This window comes from Typopeltis vanoorti, chromosome 2 (genome assembly GCF_054136105.1).
Source record: "Typopeltis vanoorti isolate ZY-2024b chromosome 2, IOZ_Tvanoo_1.0, whole genome shotgun sequence".
NCBI classification, from domain to species: domain Eukaryota; kingdom Metazoa; phylum Arthropoda; class Arachnida; order Uropygi; family Thelyphonidae; genus Typopeltis; species Typopeltis vanoorti.
Window position 1 is genome coordinate 75041593 of NC_143550.1, and position 20241 is coordinate 75061833.

Sequence of the window (20241 nt, forward strand, 5' to 3'; positions counted from 1 at the left end):
ACTCTGAGAACTCTTCTAAAATCATCTGGAATTCATCTCTCTGTCCAGGCCTCCTGAACTATGCAGTGCAGCCACTATTAAGACTTTTATTCTTCCATACTTGAGCATTTCTGATCGAATATCATTTGCTCGCACTGCCTTTCCATTTTTCAGGCTTTTGATGGCTTTTTTTTGGGTCTGTTGAGCATATTTTACTACTGTGCTGTCATCACTGCTTGTTTCATTTAACAATTTTTTGAAGTATTACTCCATACTTCAAGGATATCTTTTTCTCCTGTTTTCATGTTACCTTTATCATCTCTAATTCATTTTATAGCACTCTTTCCTCCATTTCTGAGCTTCTTCAACAACCTCCAGAATATCTTGCCACCTTCTTGATATTTATTTTCTATGTTCTTATCAAAGTCCTTCCATGACTTTTGTTGAGCTAGTTTTACACAGTGTTTTACACAGTTTTACACAGCTTTAAATATAGCTTTTTTACATTTATCCCTGTATTCTCTAAGAGCACAAGCTGACTTATTTGCCAGGAACTTTTGATATGCTTTCTTTTCTTTCACTGCCTCTTTAACTTCTTGTATCCATCATAGAGTTCTGATTTTTTATTCTTGCAGACAACCTCACCACATTCCTCTCTGGCTGAATCAATCAATGTTTTCTTCAGGGCTTGCCACTGAATCTCCAAGGTTTGGTTGTTCCTGTTCCCAAACTCTTCCATTTTTTCTTGAATAATGTTTGTGTATTTTAGTCTACAGTTTACATCTGAAAGCTGCTCAACTTTTATTCACTTTAAAACTTTCTTACATGTTCTTCTTTTCAATATGAATTCAGTTTTATCCTGCTCAAGACCAAATGGTGATCACTTCCAATTTCAAATCCTCTGTACACTCTAGTGTCCTGCACCAGTGAGAAAATATCACTATCAACAATAACTTAGTCAATGAGACTTTTCTTATTCCTTGTCTCTTCTTTCCATGTGAATTTGTGCATATTTTTATGTTGGAACATGGTGTTAGTAATAACCAGTCCATGTCCTGAATAGAAATCCAACATATATTTGCCATTATTATTTGCTTTGCTTTTTTTTCCAGATTTTCCCAAAATGTTTTTGTATGTCTGACAATCATTACCTATTCTGCTATTTAGATCCCCAACAAGGACCAACTTTTCCTTTTTCATTGTCTCAGATGCTTTCTCTAAAGCATCAAAAAATTCCTCCACTTCTACCTTAGTAGAGCCTTCTGGGGGACCATAGGTACAAATAAGTCTCATTGTTCAGTTCCCCATTCTGATATTTGCCACATCACTCTGCTTGATATTGCTTGTCATTCAAGAATATTAGCCTTGTATTTTGTGTTCAATACTATAGCTACACTTTGATTTCCCTGTTTTTCTTTGACTGAATATAACATTTTGTATTTATTGCTCAGAAAAATCTCACCAGATTTTGTCTTTTTTGTTTCAGTAACCCTTATTATGTTGATCTGTTACTTATCCAATTCCTCAGCTAGCTCCATTTCTTTGCCATTCAGGCTTCTTATTTTGATAGTACCAATCACGAATTATTCTGGTGATGAATTAGGGTGTGTTTCAGGATTTGTTCAAGTAGCTGACTTTTCGCTGTTTGTCCTGGTTCCTTGGCGAAGACAATGGGGGCCTTGTTTAACTGGGTGACGCCCCAGCTGGCATCAAATTCTTTCATGTTGTACCATCATTTTATATTGTGGTTTAAGCCAATAAGAATACAATTTGGTTGGCTAAATCCCAAATTGCTAGTCCATCTTTGTTCATTTAGTATCCAGGTGGATATCTCACAGGGTGCACCATGAGAAGGTGAGGATTGGACATTTGGTCAGAAGCCCTGGTCAGCTTCTGACCCAATGTCCACATTCCTTTAAAGCAGGGATGCACAAACTTGTTAAGGTCGAGGGCCGCATTATTTTACTGTTACTTATGGGAGGGCCGTCAAAAAAAACCAGGAAAGTTATCTATCATATATTGTTTATTTTATTTATACCTATCATAATTGTTACAAAAAAGGTAATAAAAAGTAAGTGAATTTAATTTGATGTGTGACATTGCGTTGATTTGACAATTGTTTTGATATTTCATTCGAGTTTTGTAGTAGCCAACTACAAAATTTATTCTAAATTTTCATCAGTCAAGCGATTCCTATTTTTCGATTTCTTAATATTCATGACTGAAAAAGTTTGTTCACAAATATATGTTGAGTCAAAGAGGCTTGCATATTTTAATGCATTATCTAGCAACCATTTATAATTGTTTTTATTGACACAACGATAGAAGTTTAATAAATTGCCTTCGTTAAATTTATACGCAGGCTCTCATCGTTATGAATGTCGATGAGTTCAAGATGTGCTGATTTGGGTGCATTTTCAGGAAAAATGGCAAAAGGATTGCTAAATAAATCTAGCAACTAGGTTTCACTTTTTTAAAATCAGAAAACCGATCCTTGAAGGCTGATATCAAGTTCTCAATCTTTTCAACATACAGTTTTGAAGTTGACATTGAACTTTTCAGAAAATTTCTTATAATTAGAAAAATGGATGTAATTCCCTGACTTCAGTTGGATTTGAAATAGATTTAACTTGCACTGAAAAGACAAAATGTGGCCATAAAGTTGAGTAACCAATTGATCTTTGCCCTGAAGTCACGTATTTAACGTATTTAAATGATTAGTAATTTCAACCAGAAAGGCTAAGTCTCATAACCAATCCGGATTTTTTATGTCAGGGTAGTTTTTGTTTTTTTCAGTCATGAAGATTTCAATTTCATCAATTAAATTTAGGAACTGCTCCAATGTTTGTCCACGACTTAGCCACCTCATTTCTATGTAAAAATTTATTATTTACTTTCATTGTCTTCAAGAAACTTTTTAAATTGTCGGTGATTAAGGCCGCGGGATTTTATAAAATTAATTGTTGAAACCACAACATTCATGACATGTTCAAATACAAGTTTCTTAGGGCACAAGCTCTCCTGGTGGATTATTCAGTGGAATTGTATCAACTCATCGTCGTGCCGTACCAAATGCTGTTTCAATAATGTTACCAATCCAGAATTTGCTTCTATCATGGAAGGAGCTGTTAGTCGTGATACCTGATAATTTTGTCATATCTAAATCAATTTTGGAACACTGTTCCAAAAGCCCAGTGAAGATGTCATTACCTTTTATTTGATCTGACAATGAACTCATTCCAATTAGCTCCTCACTTACCTCAAACTCTTGCGTTATTCCACGTGCAAATATTAACAACTGGGCTGTGGAAGTAATGTCCGTTGATTCATCAATAGCTAATGAAAAATAGGCAAATTTGTTTGAATAAGATGTTAATTGGTCCTTTACATTTTTCGACATTGCAGTAATTCTTCTTTGCACAGTCATCCTGAATTTAACTTAATTTTCTCAACATTTTTGGCTGATTCAGGACAAATTTTTTTAGCAGCTATCTCAAGGCAATCTTTAACAAAATCTCCGTCTGTAAATGGTCGGCACCTTTTTGCTATAAGGCGAGATATTTCAAAACTTATTTCTGTTGTGATTTCTGAATCTTGAATAGGTTTTGTAAACATCACTTGCTGACCTGTCAATTCTCATTTCAAAAATGAAATATTTTGTTTACGTTGTTCTTCAGATAGATTTGAAAATGTAGAATGCAGACTTTCATAGTGTCTCCTTATATTGTATTCTTTTGGTATGGCTACAGCACTTTTGCAAATCAATCACACAATATTGTTAAATGACTGCACAAAACCATATTTTTCAGTCCAGCTATCCTGAAACTGCCATTTTTCATCCTGTAGTTTGCTTTTCCTACTTGGCCCTGCTTTATCCATTGTAGAATTTATTTTTTACTGTTTCCTAGGGGTGATAATTAATTGTAGCAACCTCACCTATGAAAAAAAATACTCATATGACAAATAGACGAATTATAAAATTTGTTAACATTATTACTAACCGATTATCATAAGTAGACAAGCAATCGTGATGTCACAGCTACTTTGCTTTGCGCATGTTCCATTTTTAAAAATTACCTATCGTGTAACTTGTTAAAGTTAAAATAATACATGGTGAGATGGGCCACCAGCAAATCAACGGAGGGCCGCATACAGGCTGCAGTCTGTGCATTCCTACTTTAAATGCTATGTGGAGGTCTCTTCATTCATTTAAAGGCTATACAGAGGTCTCCTCTCAGTTATACAGCTTTGACCTTTAAACACCCCGCCTTCCAAATCAAGACCTCATGATCACTTTCTCCAGTTGGAGACAATGTAGCCACCTTAATTAAGGACAGGACTCTGTAAGAAGATCCAACACTCTCGTATACCCTGAGTCCTGTCTATCACATTCTGCTTCAAGTAATTATTTCTCAATGAGTGTATAAATTTCATTTCCTTCCTGCCATGTGATCTTTCCTCCTTCCAATGTATGTCTCCAAAGTTGAAGTTCCCATAATAATTACTTAATTGGCACTCATTGTACTAATCTGCTGATGCATGTCTTCCACATCTTCCCAGGCTTCCCCTGGCCTATAGGCCATGTTCTCACATCATATTGACTCAAGAGAACTGCCACCTGCCCAACGGGCTCCTACTCTTGTTGGCTGCAATTCATCTGCTATCATCAGTATCACCCCTCCCCTTGTCTTGTCTACTCTATCTTCCAAGAAAATACTAATTCCATTACATTCTATCCTTGTAACTACATCATCTGCTGTTATCCAAGTCTCACTAATGCCTATAAATTTGGCACAGTTGCACTAACCAATGCTCTATTTTAAGTAAAATAAAATCCTTGACAGAACACTCCCACATGTTCAACTATCTTTTGGCCACTGTGAGAGAATCTCTACAACACTTGAGAGACTGCCATAAAAATTTGTTTTGTAGATAAAAGCTATTCTATAAGCTCCAGAAATAGTGTGCAAATAACATAACTCAGACGCTAGAAAACTCACTCCATTATGACAACCATGCATTCCATCATGCAGCTTTTCTTTCAGCAGGCTAGCAAAATTTTCCACCCATACTCGCATCTACCAGCAGCTCTTCGAAGTTCATAGAACTGAATACTTTGATTTTGTGCCTGTCTACACAGATGGCTCAAAATCGGACAACATAGTGGTATTATTTTCTGCCATCTTTCCAGGCAACGTTATATCTGTACAAATACCACTAGAATGTAACAACTTTACAGCAGAGCTGTATGCGATACAGCTTGCACTGAAATATATCAGATTCCACCAGTACCAAAGGAGTGTAATATATTCAGACTCATAAAGTTCTCTTCAGGCAATAAGAAGACTAGATCTATAACAATGTCTGCTTCTCGAATTCACTTCCTCTTTCAGTTATGGAAGCTCCACTTTGATGTATGCTTTTGTTGAATTCCAAGCGATGTTCAGATTAAGGAAACGAGGCTGCAGATGCTGCATCCAGGTCAGATAATTTCTAAAATATCCACATCTGGCCTTACCATACACAAATTATCAGCAGATTATCAGACAAACACTCCTATACCATTGGCAGCTGTCTTGGAGCAGAGAGAGTAATATTAAGCTTTATTACATTAACCTGAAATTAAATTATGGCAGTTTAGTGTATGCTGGGTTCGAATAGAGAAGTTGTTCTTACCTGACTCTGCATAGGTAATTGTCATCTCAAATACTCCTTCCTTCTGAGAGGTCATAACACCTATATGTGAATTCTGTGAGTCTATCCATCACTCATATTTTAATTGACCTTCCTCACTTGACCAACAAGCATAGTCATTATTTTGACCTGTTTTATAATCTGTCTAAGCTTTACACACTTAGGCAGGTTTTATCAGCCTCATCAACTGTCAACCTCATTTTTAAGTTTTTACAGAGTATTAATCTTTACTACTTTATATGAAGTATATATTTTTAGTTTAAATTATTGTAAATATATTTTTAAAAAACATATTTATGTACATTTTATGAATTTTAATATTTTTTATTATTTTTCATCTCTTTTATACTCTTCTTTTACATTTTTTTTCTATAACGTTTTTTATGTGTCTTATTTATTAAATAGTATATTTCTGAGAATTGTTTCATTTATGATTTTTGTTGTTATTTTGACTTATATATAGTTTTTATAACAGTAAATGCCTTCTGGATTTCTGTTAAGGACATGGATTAGTTATTACTAACATAATGTTCCAACATAAAATTGTGCACAAATTCACATGTAGAGAAAATGCAAGAAATATATCAGATTCCACCAGTACCAAAGGAGTGTAATATATTCAGACTCATAAAGTTCTCTTCAGGCAATAAGAAGACTAGATCTATAACAATGTCTGCTTCTCGAATTCACTTCCTCTTTCAGTTATGGAAGCTCCACTTTGATGTATGCTTTTGTTGAATTCCAAGCGATGTTCAGATTAAGGAAACGAGGCTGCAGATGCTGCATCCAGGTCAGATAATTTCTAAAATATCCACATCTGGCCTTACCATACACAAATTATCAGCAGATTATCAGACAAACACTCCTATACCATTGGCAGCTGTCTTGGAGCAGAGAGAGTAATATTAAGCTTTATTACATTAACCTGAAATTAAATTATGGCAGTTTAGTGTATGCTGGGTTCGAATAGAGAAGTTGTTCTTACCTGACTCTGCATAGGTAATTGTCATCTCAAATACTCCTTCCTTCTGAGAGGTCATAACACCTATATGTGAATTCTGTGAGTCTATCCATCACTCATATTTTAATTGACCTTCCTCACTTGACCAACAAGCATAGTCATTATTTTGACCTGTTTTATAATCTGTCTAAGCTTTACACACTTAGGCAGGTTTTATCAGCCTCATCAACTGTCAACCTCATTTTTAAGTTTTTACAGAGTATTAATCTTTACTACTTTATATGAAGTATATATTTTTAGTTTAAATTATTGTAAATATATTTTTAAAAAACATATTTATGTACATTTTATGAATTTTAATATTTTTTATTATTTTTCATCTCTTTTATACTCTTCTTTTACATTTTTTTTCTATAACGTTTTTTATGTGTCTTATTTATTAAATAGTATATTTCTGAGAATTGTTTCATTTATGATTTTTGTTGTTATTTTGACTTATATATAGTTTTTATAACAGTAAATGCCTTCTGGATTTCTGTTAAGGACATGGATTAGTTATTACTAACATAATGTTCCAACATAAAATTGTGCACAAATTCACATGTAGAGAAAATGCAAGAAATAAGAAAAGTCTTATTTACTACATTATAGTTGATAGTGATCTTTCTCTGCTGGTTCAGTACACATGAGTATACAGAGGATTTGAAATAGAAAGTGATCAACATTTAATGGTGAGCAGGATAAAATTGAACTTCATATTAAAAAGAAGAGTGTGTAAGAAAGTTTTGGAACGAACCAAAGATGAACAGCTATCAGATGTGAACTGTAGACTCAAATACACAAACATTATTCAAGAAAAACTGAAGGAGTTTGAAAACAAGAACCAAACCTTGGAGATTGATTTGGCAAACCCTGAAGAAAATTTGTTGATTCAGCCAGAGAGGCATGTGGCAAGGTAATCTGCAAGGATAGAAAAATCAGAACTTCATGATAGACCCAAAAGTTAAAGAGGCAGTCAAGGAAAAGAAGAAAGCACATCGAAAGTACCTGGCAAGTAAGTCACCTTGTTCTAGGGAATACAGAGAAAAATATAAGAATGCAAAGCACTGCATAAAATTAGCTAAATAAAAGTCATGTGAAGCCTTTGGTAACAACATTGAAAATAAATATCAGGAAGGTGGTAAAATATTCTGGAGGCTATTGAAAAAGCTGAGAAATGGAGGAAAGAGTACTATAAAAGTAATTAGAGATAATAAACAGAACATGAAAACTGAGGATAAAGATATTCTTGATGTACGGAGTAATTACTTTGAAAAAATGCTAAATAAAATGAGCATTGACTGTGTTGTGGTAGAAAAAATTCAACAGGAATGCCATCTGGAATATATATTTATACTTGAAGTAGAAAAAGCTATCACAACCTGAAATGTGGAAAGGCAGCTGGAATAGATGATATTCCACTAGAAATGCTGAAATATGGAGGTATAAAAGTTTTAGTGGCTACACTGCATAATTCAGAAGGCCTGATCAGAGGGTCAAATTCCAGATGATTGGAGTAGAGTCTCATAGTACTCATCTATAAAAAAGGGAATAAAGCTGAATGTGAGAATTATAGAGGAATTTCTTTATCACATCTTGAATGGAGAACCTATAGAACACGTAGAGCATGTCAGTTGTTTTAGGCACAATTTTTAGTGAAAATAGCAGATTAAATTGAGAAATAGACAGCAGAATTAATAAATCTGGTATGGTAAGAAGTCAACTGAATAAATTTATATGGAATAAGAAAGAGATTAGTCAAAACACTAAACTAGCTGCATACAAGAAAGCTCTATACAGATATTCAAAGATGTTCAAATCAGTATTAGACTGTTACTGGTAAGATCTCAAGTAATCTTGAGAAATGCCTAAGAAACATTGTGGAGGAGAATCTGGGAAGAGGAACAAGCTTGGTTCAGCCCAAAGAGAAGTTGTCAGGATCAGATTTTCACTTTAAGACGAATAGTTGAGAAATCATGGGAATTATTATTATTATTATTATTATTATTACGGGTATCTCCATGGAGTCAGTAGACTCATCGCGGGAGACCCAAACTAGCAAAACAATATCTGTCATATCTCTTCTTGAATTCATTTACAGATGAAGAGCTCACAACAAAGTCAGGCAATGAATTCCACTCATTTACCACCCTCCAGGCAAAAAACCTTGTTCTGACACCTTTGTTAACCACACTCTTCTTTAATTTCCAGAGATGACCTCTTGTTCTTCCATCACTATCACACAGCTGAAACATTTCCCCTGCATCAATCCTATAAAAACCTTTTAGTAATTTGAATGTTTCTATCATATCCCCTCTTCTTCGCCTATCAACCAATCTCTGCAATCCACAAGCTCTCAATCTATCAATGTAGGGAGCATTTTTTATATCACTCACCAACTTGGTCACTCTTCTCTGAACCCTCTCCACAGCCTCCTCATCTCCAAGGAATCCAGGTGACCAGACCTGAGCACAGTAATCCAAATGTGGAAGTATCAATGCTTTATAAAGGGGAATAATAACCTCTTTATCTCTGGATGTCAGTGTGTTCCTCAACAACCAAGTAATCCTATGTGCAATCTTGGACACCTTAGCAATGTGTCCTCTGAACTTCATCTCCTTATCTACCAATACCCCTAAGTCCCTAGCCTCATCAATCTCTTGGAGTACCTTTCCATCTATGTAGTACACAGCTGGTAATCTTTTAATCCCAAAATGCAAGACTTTACACTTTTCCACATTGAACTGACATCCATTTTCTTTTGCCCATTTTACCAGCTTATTTAAATCCTCCTGCAAACTTTCAACATCAGCTTGATTTTTTATTGCACTACACAACTTTGCATCATCAGCAAACAACTGAATATCTCCCTTTAAGCCGTTTCCTATATCATTTATATACAAATTAAACAACATTGGCCCAAGCACAGAGCCCTGAGGCACACCACTGGTCACCTGCCTCATTCTGGACTCGGCTCCTCCATACACCACCTTATGGTATCTCTCCCTGAGCCATTCTCCTATCCATATCACCAATTTAATATCCATTCCCATCTGCTCCAATTTGCGTAACAGTGTTCTATGGGGTATCCTGTCAAAAGCCTTAGCAAAATCCAGAAGTACCACTGTGTAGCCAGTTCCTTTGTCCAACTCTGATGTTATTCTATTATGGATAGTTAATAGATTGCTAAGGCAGGATCTACCTTTAACAAAACCATGTTGGCCTCTATAGAGTATCATATCCTGATCCACCCATTCTTGAATTTTGTCTTTAACCAACTTTTCCAATACTTTTACCACTACTCCTGAGATGGTGATTGGTCTGTAATTCAATACTGCAGTTTTAGAGCCACCTTTATGCAAAGGAACCACTTTGCCTAACTTCCACTCCCTAGGGACCATACCAGAGTTCAAACTTAAATTAAATATCCAGGTAAGAGGGGTTGACAATTCATTTGCACATTCACGCAACACCCGAGCTGATATTCCATCTAAGCCTACCGCAGTGTTTGCATTTAAGTTTCGCAATATATTTAATACCTCTGATTCTTTAGCTTCAATTCTCACATTAGGTATTGCTATAGGTATAGAGATATCCTCACTTGGGTGATAGACTTTTGAGACGTGATCACTCAGTAACTCGACTATTACATCTGATTTTGTCACCTCAATACCATCAGCACCCACTAAGGTTATCCTTCCGAAGTCATTCCTCCTCTTACTTGCCACATAGCGGAAGAACTCTTTGGGATTACCCTTGATCTCTTTGGCTAAGGTCTTCTCATAATCTGATTTAGCTTTTCTAACTATGCTGGTAACCTTCCTAGCTTGAGCCTTGTACTGCTCATGGGTGTCCTGATCGCCCTTCTCCTTGTAAATTCTCCATAACATTTTCTTTTTTTGTAGTTCGAGCTTGATACTACTGCTCATCCATCTAATGCCTGCCTTGTTTGACCTCCTGACCATGGGGACACAATCTGATATTGCTTTCCTCAGATACCCGCTGATTTTATCCCAAGCACTGCTAACATCTTTCTCTTGCAATATGTTCTGCCATGGGATGGCTGCAAGCTCACTCCGAAGCTTGTTATAATTGCCTAACCTGTAGTTTCGTACATACCCCTTCTTAATAGAAAAATCCACAGATTTTGCAACCTCCCAAGTCAATACCACATGATCGCTTTCACCAACTGGAGGTAACGAGGTCACCTTACTTATGCATATAACCTCTGAACCAATAACCAGGTCCAACACTCTCACACCACGTGTCCCTTCAGTTACGTGCTGTTTCAAGTAATTATCTCGTAGCAGATGTATGAACTCCATTTCCTTTTTGCTACGTGATATTTCCTCCTTCCAATTGATATCACCATAATTAAAATCCCCCATAATAATCACTAAGCCTTCACTCATTGCACTAAGTTGCTGATGCATGAATTCAATATCTCCCCCTGTACTCCCTGGCCTATAGCAGCATCCAACTGTATATTTGGTTGCGTTGGTCACTATTTCGCACCAGACTGCCTCAAATGAACTCTCATTCACATGTCTATCATCATGATATACTACTTTCTTTGGCTGCAACACATCAGCTATCATCAACAGTACTCCTCCCCCTGTTCTATCTTCTCTATCCTCCCTGAAAATACTGTACCCATCACATTCAATTCCAGTGACCACATCTTCTGCTGACAGCCAAGTTTCACTAATGCCTACAACTTTTGGTGAGATTTCACTGACTAATGCCAAAAATTCTTCTCTCTTATTTCGAATGCTTCTAGCATTGGTATACAAAAATTGCAGATTCCCTCTAGATCTTGTACCGGCTTTAGAACTGATATATAAGTCACTAACTACCGTAGTCCTATGCCGATTTTTTTCCCCTCTCTTCTGCAATTTATTCTGCCTATAAGGATCAATAAATACACAATCAGTGCTAAAGTTTCTCTCTCTTACACTCAACCTTTTCAATATTAGTTTCCCTGCCCAATAACTTCAACCTGTTCAGAAAACAATAACTTCTTCAATCTCTTATGTCCTTCCATGTTAAGATGCAGTCCATCTCTAGCATACAACTGCCTTTTTCCTTCAAACACACTCCAAACATCAACAAACTCCAGACCTCTTTTTCTGCACATTCTTGCAATCATATCATTCATTATCATTGCTCGTCTACTTAACTCGTAATTGTCAAAACGAGGCAGCACACACACTATTCTCCCATTGACACTTTTCCTCTTCACAATATCTAATAATGTTCTTAAATCTTTTCCTACCCGATTTATACTACCTCTCAGGTCATTCGTACCCACCATAACTGTCATCTTGTCTGTTTCATGCCCTCTCTTTATTGCTAAAGCCACTCTTTCTATTGTACCATCAGCCAAGCACTCCTCATGCATACCACTCTCCATACCCTTAATCATAGAATCACCATATATTTTACCACTATTAACTTCATTCAAGTTCACACTCATGGACTCATTCTCTAGACTATTCAGCATGACTCTCCCAGCTTCATTACTCAACTCTCTATTACTTACCCCCCCACTCTCACTACATCTCATTTCTTCTTGGCCACTTGTGGTTTTATTATGTTGACTCCGAATCACTCCCATACTATTTATTACTGAATCATTCACCAAAGACTCACCCATATGTAATCCTGTTCTATAATCCTGAATATAACAAGGATCTGTATTCAAGATTTGTAGATCTGGAAAAGGCATATGACAAGATGCCAAGAGGAAAGCTGTTTAAAACGCTCCAGTTCTATGGTGTAAATGGGACATTATATCAAGCAGTACATAGTCTTTATTTGAGTTGTAAATCAGCAGTTAGAATTGAAGGAGGTACAGGGTGTAACAAGGGTGTACATTATCTCCACCATTATTCATCATCTATATGGATCACATTATGAAGAAAATTGGTATTAAACCTTATATCAAAAATGAAGATGTTAATCTCAGCTCTTTACTTTATTCAGTGATGCTATACTTTTAAATAAATCCAGGACAAGTTCCTAGGATTTCTTGACCAAATTGGATAACTGCTGTAAATTTAGTATAAAAATCGGCATTAAAAAGAACAAAGAGAATGAAAATAGTTAGGAACGGTTGAAACATTCAACTGCATCCTGAGTGGAGAACCTATAGAACGAGTATAGCATGTCAGCTGTTTAGGCACACTTTTTTTAGTGAAGACATCAGATTAAATTGGAAAATAGCAGAATTAGCAAATCTGATATGGTAGGAAGTCAACTGAATAAATTTATATGGAATAAGAGAGAGATTAGTCAAACACTAAACTAGCTGCATACAAGAGAGTGTTCAAACCATTTTAACTTATGAATCTGGGAGTTGGATTAGAAATAAAACTTGATCAAAGACTGGGGACCAATATGAGAATCCTGAGAAAGATTAAGGGACTGAACAGATGGCCTCAATGGCTGTATCACATTAAAAATGAAGCTATTAGGAAAGAACTTGACATTGGTATCATTCAGGAATGTGTCTGCAGAGCTAAACTTAGTTGGTCTGGCCTTAAACAGAATGGGAGAGGAAAGATTAGCTAAACAAGTGTTCTTTGCCAGGTTGGCAGGAAAAAGACCTGGAGGAAGATCAAGGTATAGGTGGTTTGATACAGTGAAAAAATGCTTTAAAAGACAGAAATATAAGATCTGATAATGTTTTGACAGGCAACAGATTGATCTGGAGGAAATTGTAGATTCGAAGTTAGTAATGATGTAACTTTTCATGTAGTAAGATCCTGTACATCCCTTCCCCCTCAAGGATATATGTCAAGAATTTGATTATGATGATGATGATATAGCTTTTAGACATATATAAGCCTCTTATTTATTATATGTTGTTTTTGCTCAGTATGACGATAGCTATTATTGTGCCATTAAAACCCAACTGATGTACCTTGTGGTATTTATGGATACCATCAAATCATTTCTGATTATCAAGAAACTGTTTCCTTAAATTAATAAAGCCACAATCACGTGCAGTGCACAATCTACTTAAAATTTAATTAGCTGTTTTTTTTAATATGTGTGTGTGTGTGTGTGTGTGTATTAACCCTCACATGAGAGGTCACAAAATATATAACTGACATTGTCATGTCTGAGCAAGTAAATAAAGATAAAAGAAATAATCCATTAAAGTATTTTTTTGAAGCATTCAATGAAGAAAATGGGGAAGGCTGTTTCAATAAAAGCAGATAAAATGAAGAAGAGAATGAGAAATTGATTCATAAAGTTTAGAGCAGGCCAAACAGGTTGTCAGGATCAGATTTTCACTTTACATGGGTGGTCTAAAAAGTTCTTGGCCTAACAATAAAAAAACGAATTTATAATTTCAAAATTATTTTTATTTTTCAACATAATCTCCCTTAAGACTAATACATTTATTCTAGTGATGCTCCAGCGCCGTTATCCCATCCCTGTAGTGGTTCTCAGTAAGATCTGCAGAAAACCCCTCTACAGTTGCATTCACCTCTTGATTCGAAGAAAAACGCTGACCAACAAGGAAGAGTTTTTGTTTTGAGAACAGATAGAAGTCAGAGGGAGCCAAATCTGGGGATTAGGGTAGATGTTCCAACAATTCATAGTGCAGATCGCTTAATTTTCCCATTGCCAAAACACTTTTGTGGGCAGGTGCATTGACCTGATGAAAGATGATTTTTTTCTTCTGCAAACCGGGTCTTTTCTCATGAATTTTTTCATTTAGTCTGATTAAAAGATCGAAATAATATTCCCCAGTTATTGTTTTACCCTCTTCAAGATAATTAATAAACAAAATGCCTTTAGCATCCCAAAACATCGATGCCATGACCTTTCCTGCTGATGGAACCGACTTTGTCTTCTTTGGCACTGAACAACCAACTTCTGTTTACTGTTTTGACTGCTGTTTGGATTCTGGTGTGTAATGCTGAATCCAAGTCTCATCTATAGTAATAAATCAATGCACAAAATCAGTTTTATTCTTGTTAAAATGTTCCAAGCACTGTTCAGAGATTTTCATGCGTGCATGTTTTTGATCTGCTGTGAGCAAGCGCAGCACCCATCTTGTGCAGTGCTTTATCATTTCCAATTCTGTATGCAATATGTATCCTACATGTTCTTTTGAAATGCCTATAGTCTCAGTAATTTCATGCACTTTGACTCGCCGGTCATCCAATACCATATCATGCACTTGATCAATGATTTCTGATGTTGTTACACTTTTTGGACGTCCTTCACGTGGATCATCTTCAAGGCTGGTACGGCCATGTTTAAACTTGGCAGCCCATTTCTTGATTGTCACAAATGAAGGAGAGGAGTGCCCATGAACTTTGAATGAATTTCTTTTGGAGTTAAACCTTCTTTTACAAAGAATTTTATAACTGCACAATACTCAATTTTATCAATTTCAAGGGATACAGACAACACTTTTGCATGAGACAGCTGTATAAAGCAAACTACTTGATAGAATGACTTGCAATTTCACATGCATGCTTATGACAGATGTCAACTTAGAAAAAAAAAAATCTTGCCGATTGTGTTGCCACCTATGGTTAAGGTTAGGCGTTAAGAAGATTGTCTTCTTCTGGATGCAGCTGAACATTCTTAAAGAGGTTTCAGGTGCATCATTCCAAATGTGAGAACAGTATTTTAAAGTTGGCTGGATTTCAGTTTTATAGTGTTAGGAGTTGTGCAGGAGAAAAATAGTATTTTTTTACAAAAGAGAATACAATGTGTCTTGGAGGCTGATGTGGCTATGGTTTGTCCAGACGTTTTTATCACAATTGGAGGGATACTATCTGGAGTAGCAGACTTATTAGCAGCAAGATTTTTTTCTGATGTCTTTCTGGTGAAAGACCAAAGTAGTAAGCAGTTTGTGATATAATAAAGGAGAATTGAATTGTCTTGGGTGTCAATACAGGAGTTGGAAAAAAGACTAATACTAAGAGGTCTGCCTCATTTTTCCATGATGTTACTATGGTTTTATCTTCATGAGAGTGAGAGAAGGGTAAACAAGGAACGGCAGAAGTTATGATCAACAACCTCAACAAGTGACACTGGTTGAGGAACTAGTGGATGTTGAGTGGAGTGGGGAATGAAGGCCCTCATTCCGGTAAGAATTATTTCAGTTATTTGGTTGGTGCAGGTGTTTTAATCAGAATATAAACAATAATCAGACTGTTGAAAAGAGGCACAGAAATCCTAGAGGGTACAGATAAAATATAATGAAATAAAATAAGATTCTGTTTATTCATCCTGCACGAAACCCCAGTTTTAAATTTCATTTTCCTGTAGAATCTAGTTAGATATTGTATCTTGATTTGAATATGTACAGTCAGAATGTTGTTTTATGCATATCTACAATATTGAAACTTTGATGCTGTTTATACTATTAAAGTGTTTGATAATTAATGGTTAGTAGTTGTAATTTCTAAATTAGTTATTGATTGGTTTGCATTCAACAGTGCTTTATTCCATACTGAGATGCAGTTGTATTTAAAATATTTTGACTTATAATTTCTAAATCAGTTATATTATGCAATATTTGATTACTGTCTTATGTTCAAAAATCATACCAGAAATTTGTGTGATTTCACCATAATTAGGGAGAAGAATACATATATCAGGAAGACTGGGGAGAAGCATTAGCTGGGAAACACCACTCAGTTTTATGTGTAATGGATATAACTACTGGACATGTCAGTATTTTAGATAATCTTCCTGATGATATTTCCCCTGGACAGGTACAGAATATAAAATTTTAATTTGTACTCTTTATTCTTCTAATTTTTTCTCTATTTCTTTAAGTGTGTGTGCGTGTGTGTGTGGCATGATTGGTTTACTCGACGGACAGATATGTTTTTTAAAAATTAAATGCATGTATACCGAGGGATAAAACTAAAATATAGTTTATTAGCACAACTAGTTTCATCTTTTAACAAACTTCTTCAGGTGCATAAAACAGAAAAATCAACAAAAAACTTGAAGGAATAAGCTCTAAACATACAAAGCGTTAGCAAACATAGTTCGATATTAAAGCGTTGGCGTTTGGATATTTAAAACTGTTCTCTGGATTCATTGGGTGTGCGCATGTGTTCAGAATCTTGTGAATGCCAAAGTTTGATAGCTGCACAATGACGCGATTCTGAATGCATGAGCACACCCAAAAATGAGGTTATCCAGAGAACAGTTTTAAATAACCAAATGCCAAGACTTTAATACTGAACTGTGTTTGCTAATGCTTTGTTTGTTTAAAGCTTATTCCTTCAAGTTTTTTTGCTTGGTTTTCTGTTTTATGCACCTGAAGAAATCTGTTAAAAGACAAAACTAGTTGTGCTAATAAACTATATTATTTTAGTTTTATCCCTCGATATCCAGTCATTTAATTTTTAAAAAAACATATATATTGACTTATTGCTTAGTATATAAAACACAATTCTTGATTTATTATAACTAGCCATACAGTAAATTATTAAACCAAAGCAATTTTAAAGCTTGGAAAATTTAGTCTTGTGAGATTTAAAAAAATAATTGCATGCATGTGCAATTATTTACAGGTGACAAGTAAACACAGGTTGATTACTAAAACACTAAACACTGGTGATTAGTGTCAGTAAAAAGCTTATTGGTTTATACATTTATTTTTGCATTTTCTAGTTTGGTGTGAGTGTGTATAAAATGTATGTTACTTTGATAGCACTCTCCACTCATATGATTAATCTTGCTCTTTTTGTGCTTTCAAAACAGTTTTGTCTTTTTATTGGGGGGGGGGGGGTAGAACCTTAAACTTTCTCCTCTTGCCTTTGATAATACTCATTTTAACAGCTCAGATCTCTCTCTCTTTCTTCTGAGACTGATTCTTACTCCTAGCATTTCACGATCACATCATTTCTGTAGCAAAAAACTTGACATCTCTTTTCATTCAGGACATTACTTTTCATCTGTCCAGCTACTTACTTGTGCATATCTCAAATCTTCTCAACCTCAGAATACTCTTGCATTTGGATTAGTGTCCCTAAAACCATTAAAAAAAAATTCTTGATGCTGTTCAGAAGAGAGCTCTTTGGTTGACTGTGAGAGAGAAGGGGTTGTCAGTCAATAGATAGAGAGATGGTTAGTTTGCATATTGTGTATTCTACAGATGTTTTCCTGGGCACTGTTCAGCTGAACTGGCATCCATCATGCCCCCCCCCCCCCCCCATTTCTGCTAAATCTACAAGGAGTACGAGGTACCCCTCAAAGACTCCAAACTCCAGTTCTTCAAAAAGAATATCGACAGTTTACTTTGCTCATTATTCCAGCCTGTTCACAGTGTTTATCTGCTATAGGCTTTGCTTCCATCATGTGTAGAATTAATATAACAAAAACGAAATTAAAAACCATAAATTTTAAAAATAGCTACAACTCATTTAAAAGAATAACAACTATATGTTTTTGAACCAAGTAACAATTTATAACGAGAGGAGCTTTTATATGCTGATGCATCTATTGCATTTGTCATTTATTCTGAATAGTTTGTAGGAGGGTGATGGCATAGCAAAGGTATAGTGTGCTGGAAGACCAAATAATGGATTTCCCTGGTTTCTATTAAAGCTGCTTGTGTAAGCATAGAATAGTTGACTGATTCGATAGTATAGCTTCTCTTCAACCAGCATGCTCTGTGCCAGTGGCTACCTCCTTGTTTATTGGTGGGCTAAAGTGGCTTGGAAAACTGTGCTTGGTCTCTGTCGAATAGGAGAACTGCATTATCTAACCCTAACTCACCTATGATACTGAAAAAAATAAAATATAAAATAAAAAAAAAACTATAGCTAAATCCTTGAAAGGACAAGGCAAGAAGTCTTGTTTGAAATATGCCATTAAAACCAGGGAACAATCCATTTCACTAATCCCTCCAAGAAGTATTGTAGGAAGTCTTTTCATAACAGCAACAATAAATTCATAGACCTCTGTAATAGTATCCTATCTATGGGAGTTGCAAAAAAGAATCTGTGAGATTTCTGAATTGGTTCATAAGAGAACTCTGATGTTTTTGTATTGTATAGAAACTGTTTCTTTACAACAATTAGGTATGTCTTCAAAATGCATCACTCTGTTGCACAAGCCATTTATATTGTATTGGATGGAAACTCTATTTTCTGTGTATAAATAATTTAGAGACAATTTTTTTTTTGATAATTGTTGAGAGTGAATTGACTTTAGAGAGGATCAAGCTGGTTTTAGGTTTTTTATCATTATTATATTTTAAAATACTAATAGCTCTAGTTTTTAGTAATGTGATAATGCTGGAACTTTTGACACCTTATAGATATAATATTATTTGTATATATAATGCCACTACATGGGTAGTTTCAGAAAATTCTGATAAAGCTGCTTTAGATTCTCCAGGTTCAATTTCAAAGTGGGAGGTCATAATCGAAAACCTATATCGAGCCCATTTTGTTGATTGAAAATTTTACCATTCCTTTTAAAGCAGGAAGAGCCAAAACAATGCTTACATTGTATTTGATTGGGTGGAAACAAACTTCTACATGAGAAATGGTTTCTTTCCTTTTACTGCAATAGTTGAGCTTGTATTTTTGTGCATTTTCCTATTAAAATTTTTCTCATATAGTTAAAAAAAAAAAATTTAATGAAGGAGTCAATGTAACCAATGTGATCTTCTGAAGTTTGGCTTCTTCTGTAGTTCAGTGGAAATAAGTAAGAAAACTCAAATCATCCACTGCTGGGTAAAGTGGTATGCCAATTTTGTGAATATTCACAAACCTTACAACCTGCCCAGGAATAAGATGATGCTAAGTTTTTATTTATCAGACTATATGTTCCATATTTTTCTGCTAGATGATGCAATATCAGTAAGCAGTTATGACATAGTCTCCCAATTTAAACATTCTTTAAGGTGGTTAATTGTGAATTAGTAAGTAAATTCTAGTTGTGTCATGTACCTTATCAACTACCCTACAAGGTGATATAACTGATAATTGTGTGCCCCTTATAGTATCCTAACAGTATATGAAAAATATCTCCAAACCCGAGGCCTACCAACAACTGTCATAATCTTCTGACCTATGTAGAAGGTGAGTAATTAGAACAAAGAGCTGGAGGATTAACTTACTGCTAATCTTAAGAAATGCCGATATGCTGCAAAGTATGTGAGGAAATAGCTGTTGATAACAAGACTATTATAAAGTGCGTAAACTTTAACTGTAACAACAATTATCATTTTTTACTGTGCAGGACTGAGTGAAAGTCAGTGCAAAAAATTATTAAAAGACAGAAAGCAGAGCTGGAAATGTATTCCATGCAAATTTAGGGAGCAACCAAGCTCACAGTGGTCAAGTCCTTTGTCCCAAAGCAGTATGCAGGCAAATGAGTCACTCATCCCTGACACCAGCGCAGCTCATTAATTGCATGCAAGAACCATCCAGGAGTTGAACTAACACCTGTCCATATATATTCTTGTCCAGCAATTGCTGCTGCTCTACAGAAAATTGACAATAACCCTAGAGAAAAGCTCTACTCCATCAAAGTTCAACAGATTGCCAAAGCAGTTCTATAGTTTC

At 35.4% G+C, this 20241-nt stretch overlaps 1 protein-coding gene across 1 annotated transcript in view; it reads left to right on the forward strand.

Annotated features, from left to right (window-relative positions):
* The window catches only part of LOC150109184 (acylamino-acid-releasing enzyme-like), a 467476-nt gene that overhangs the window by 135993 nt on the left and 311242 nt on the right, over positions 1-20241 (forward strand). The window contains exon 6 of the mRNA XM_090411884.1: positions 16285-16422. Coding sequence (XP_090268010.1) covers positions 16285-16422 — 138 coding nt within the window. The remainder of the gene's footprint in view (positions 1-16284; positions 16423-20241) is intronic.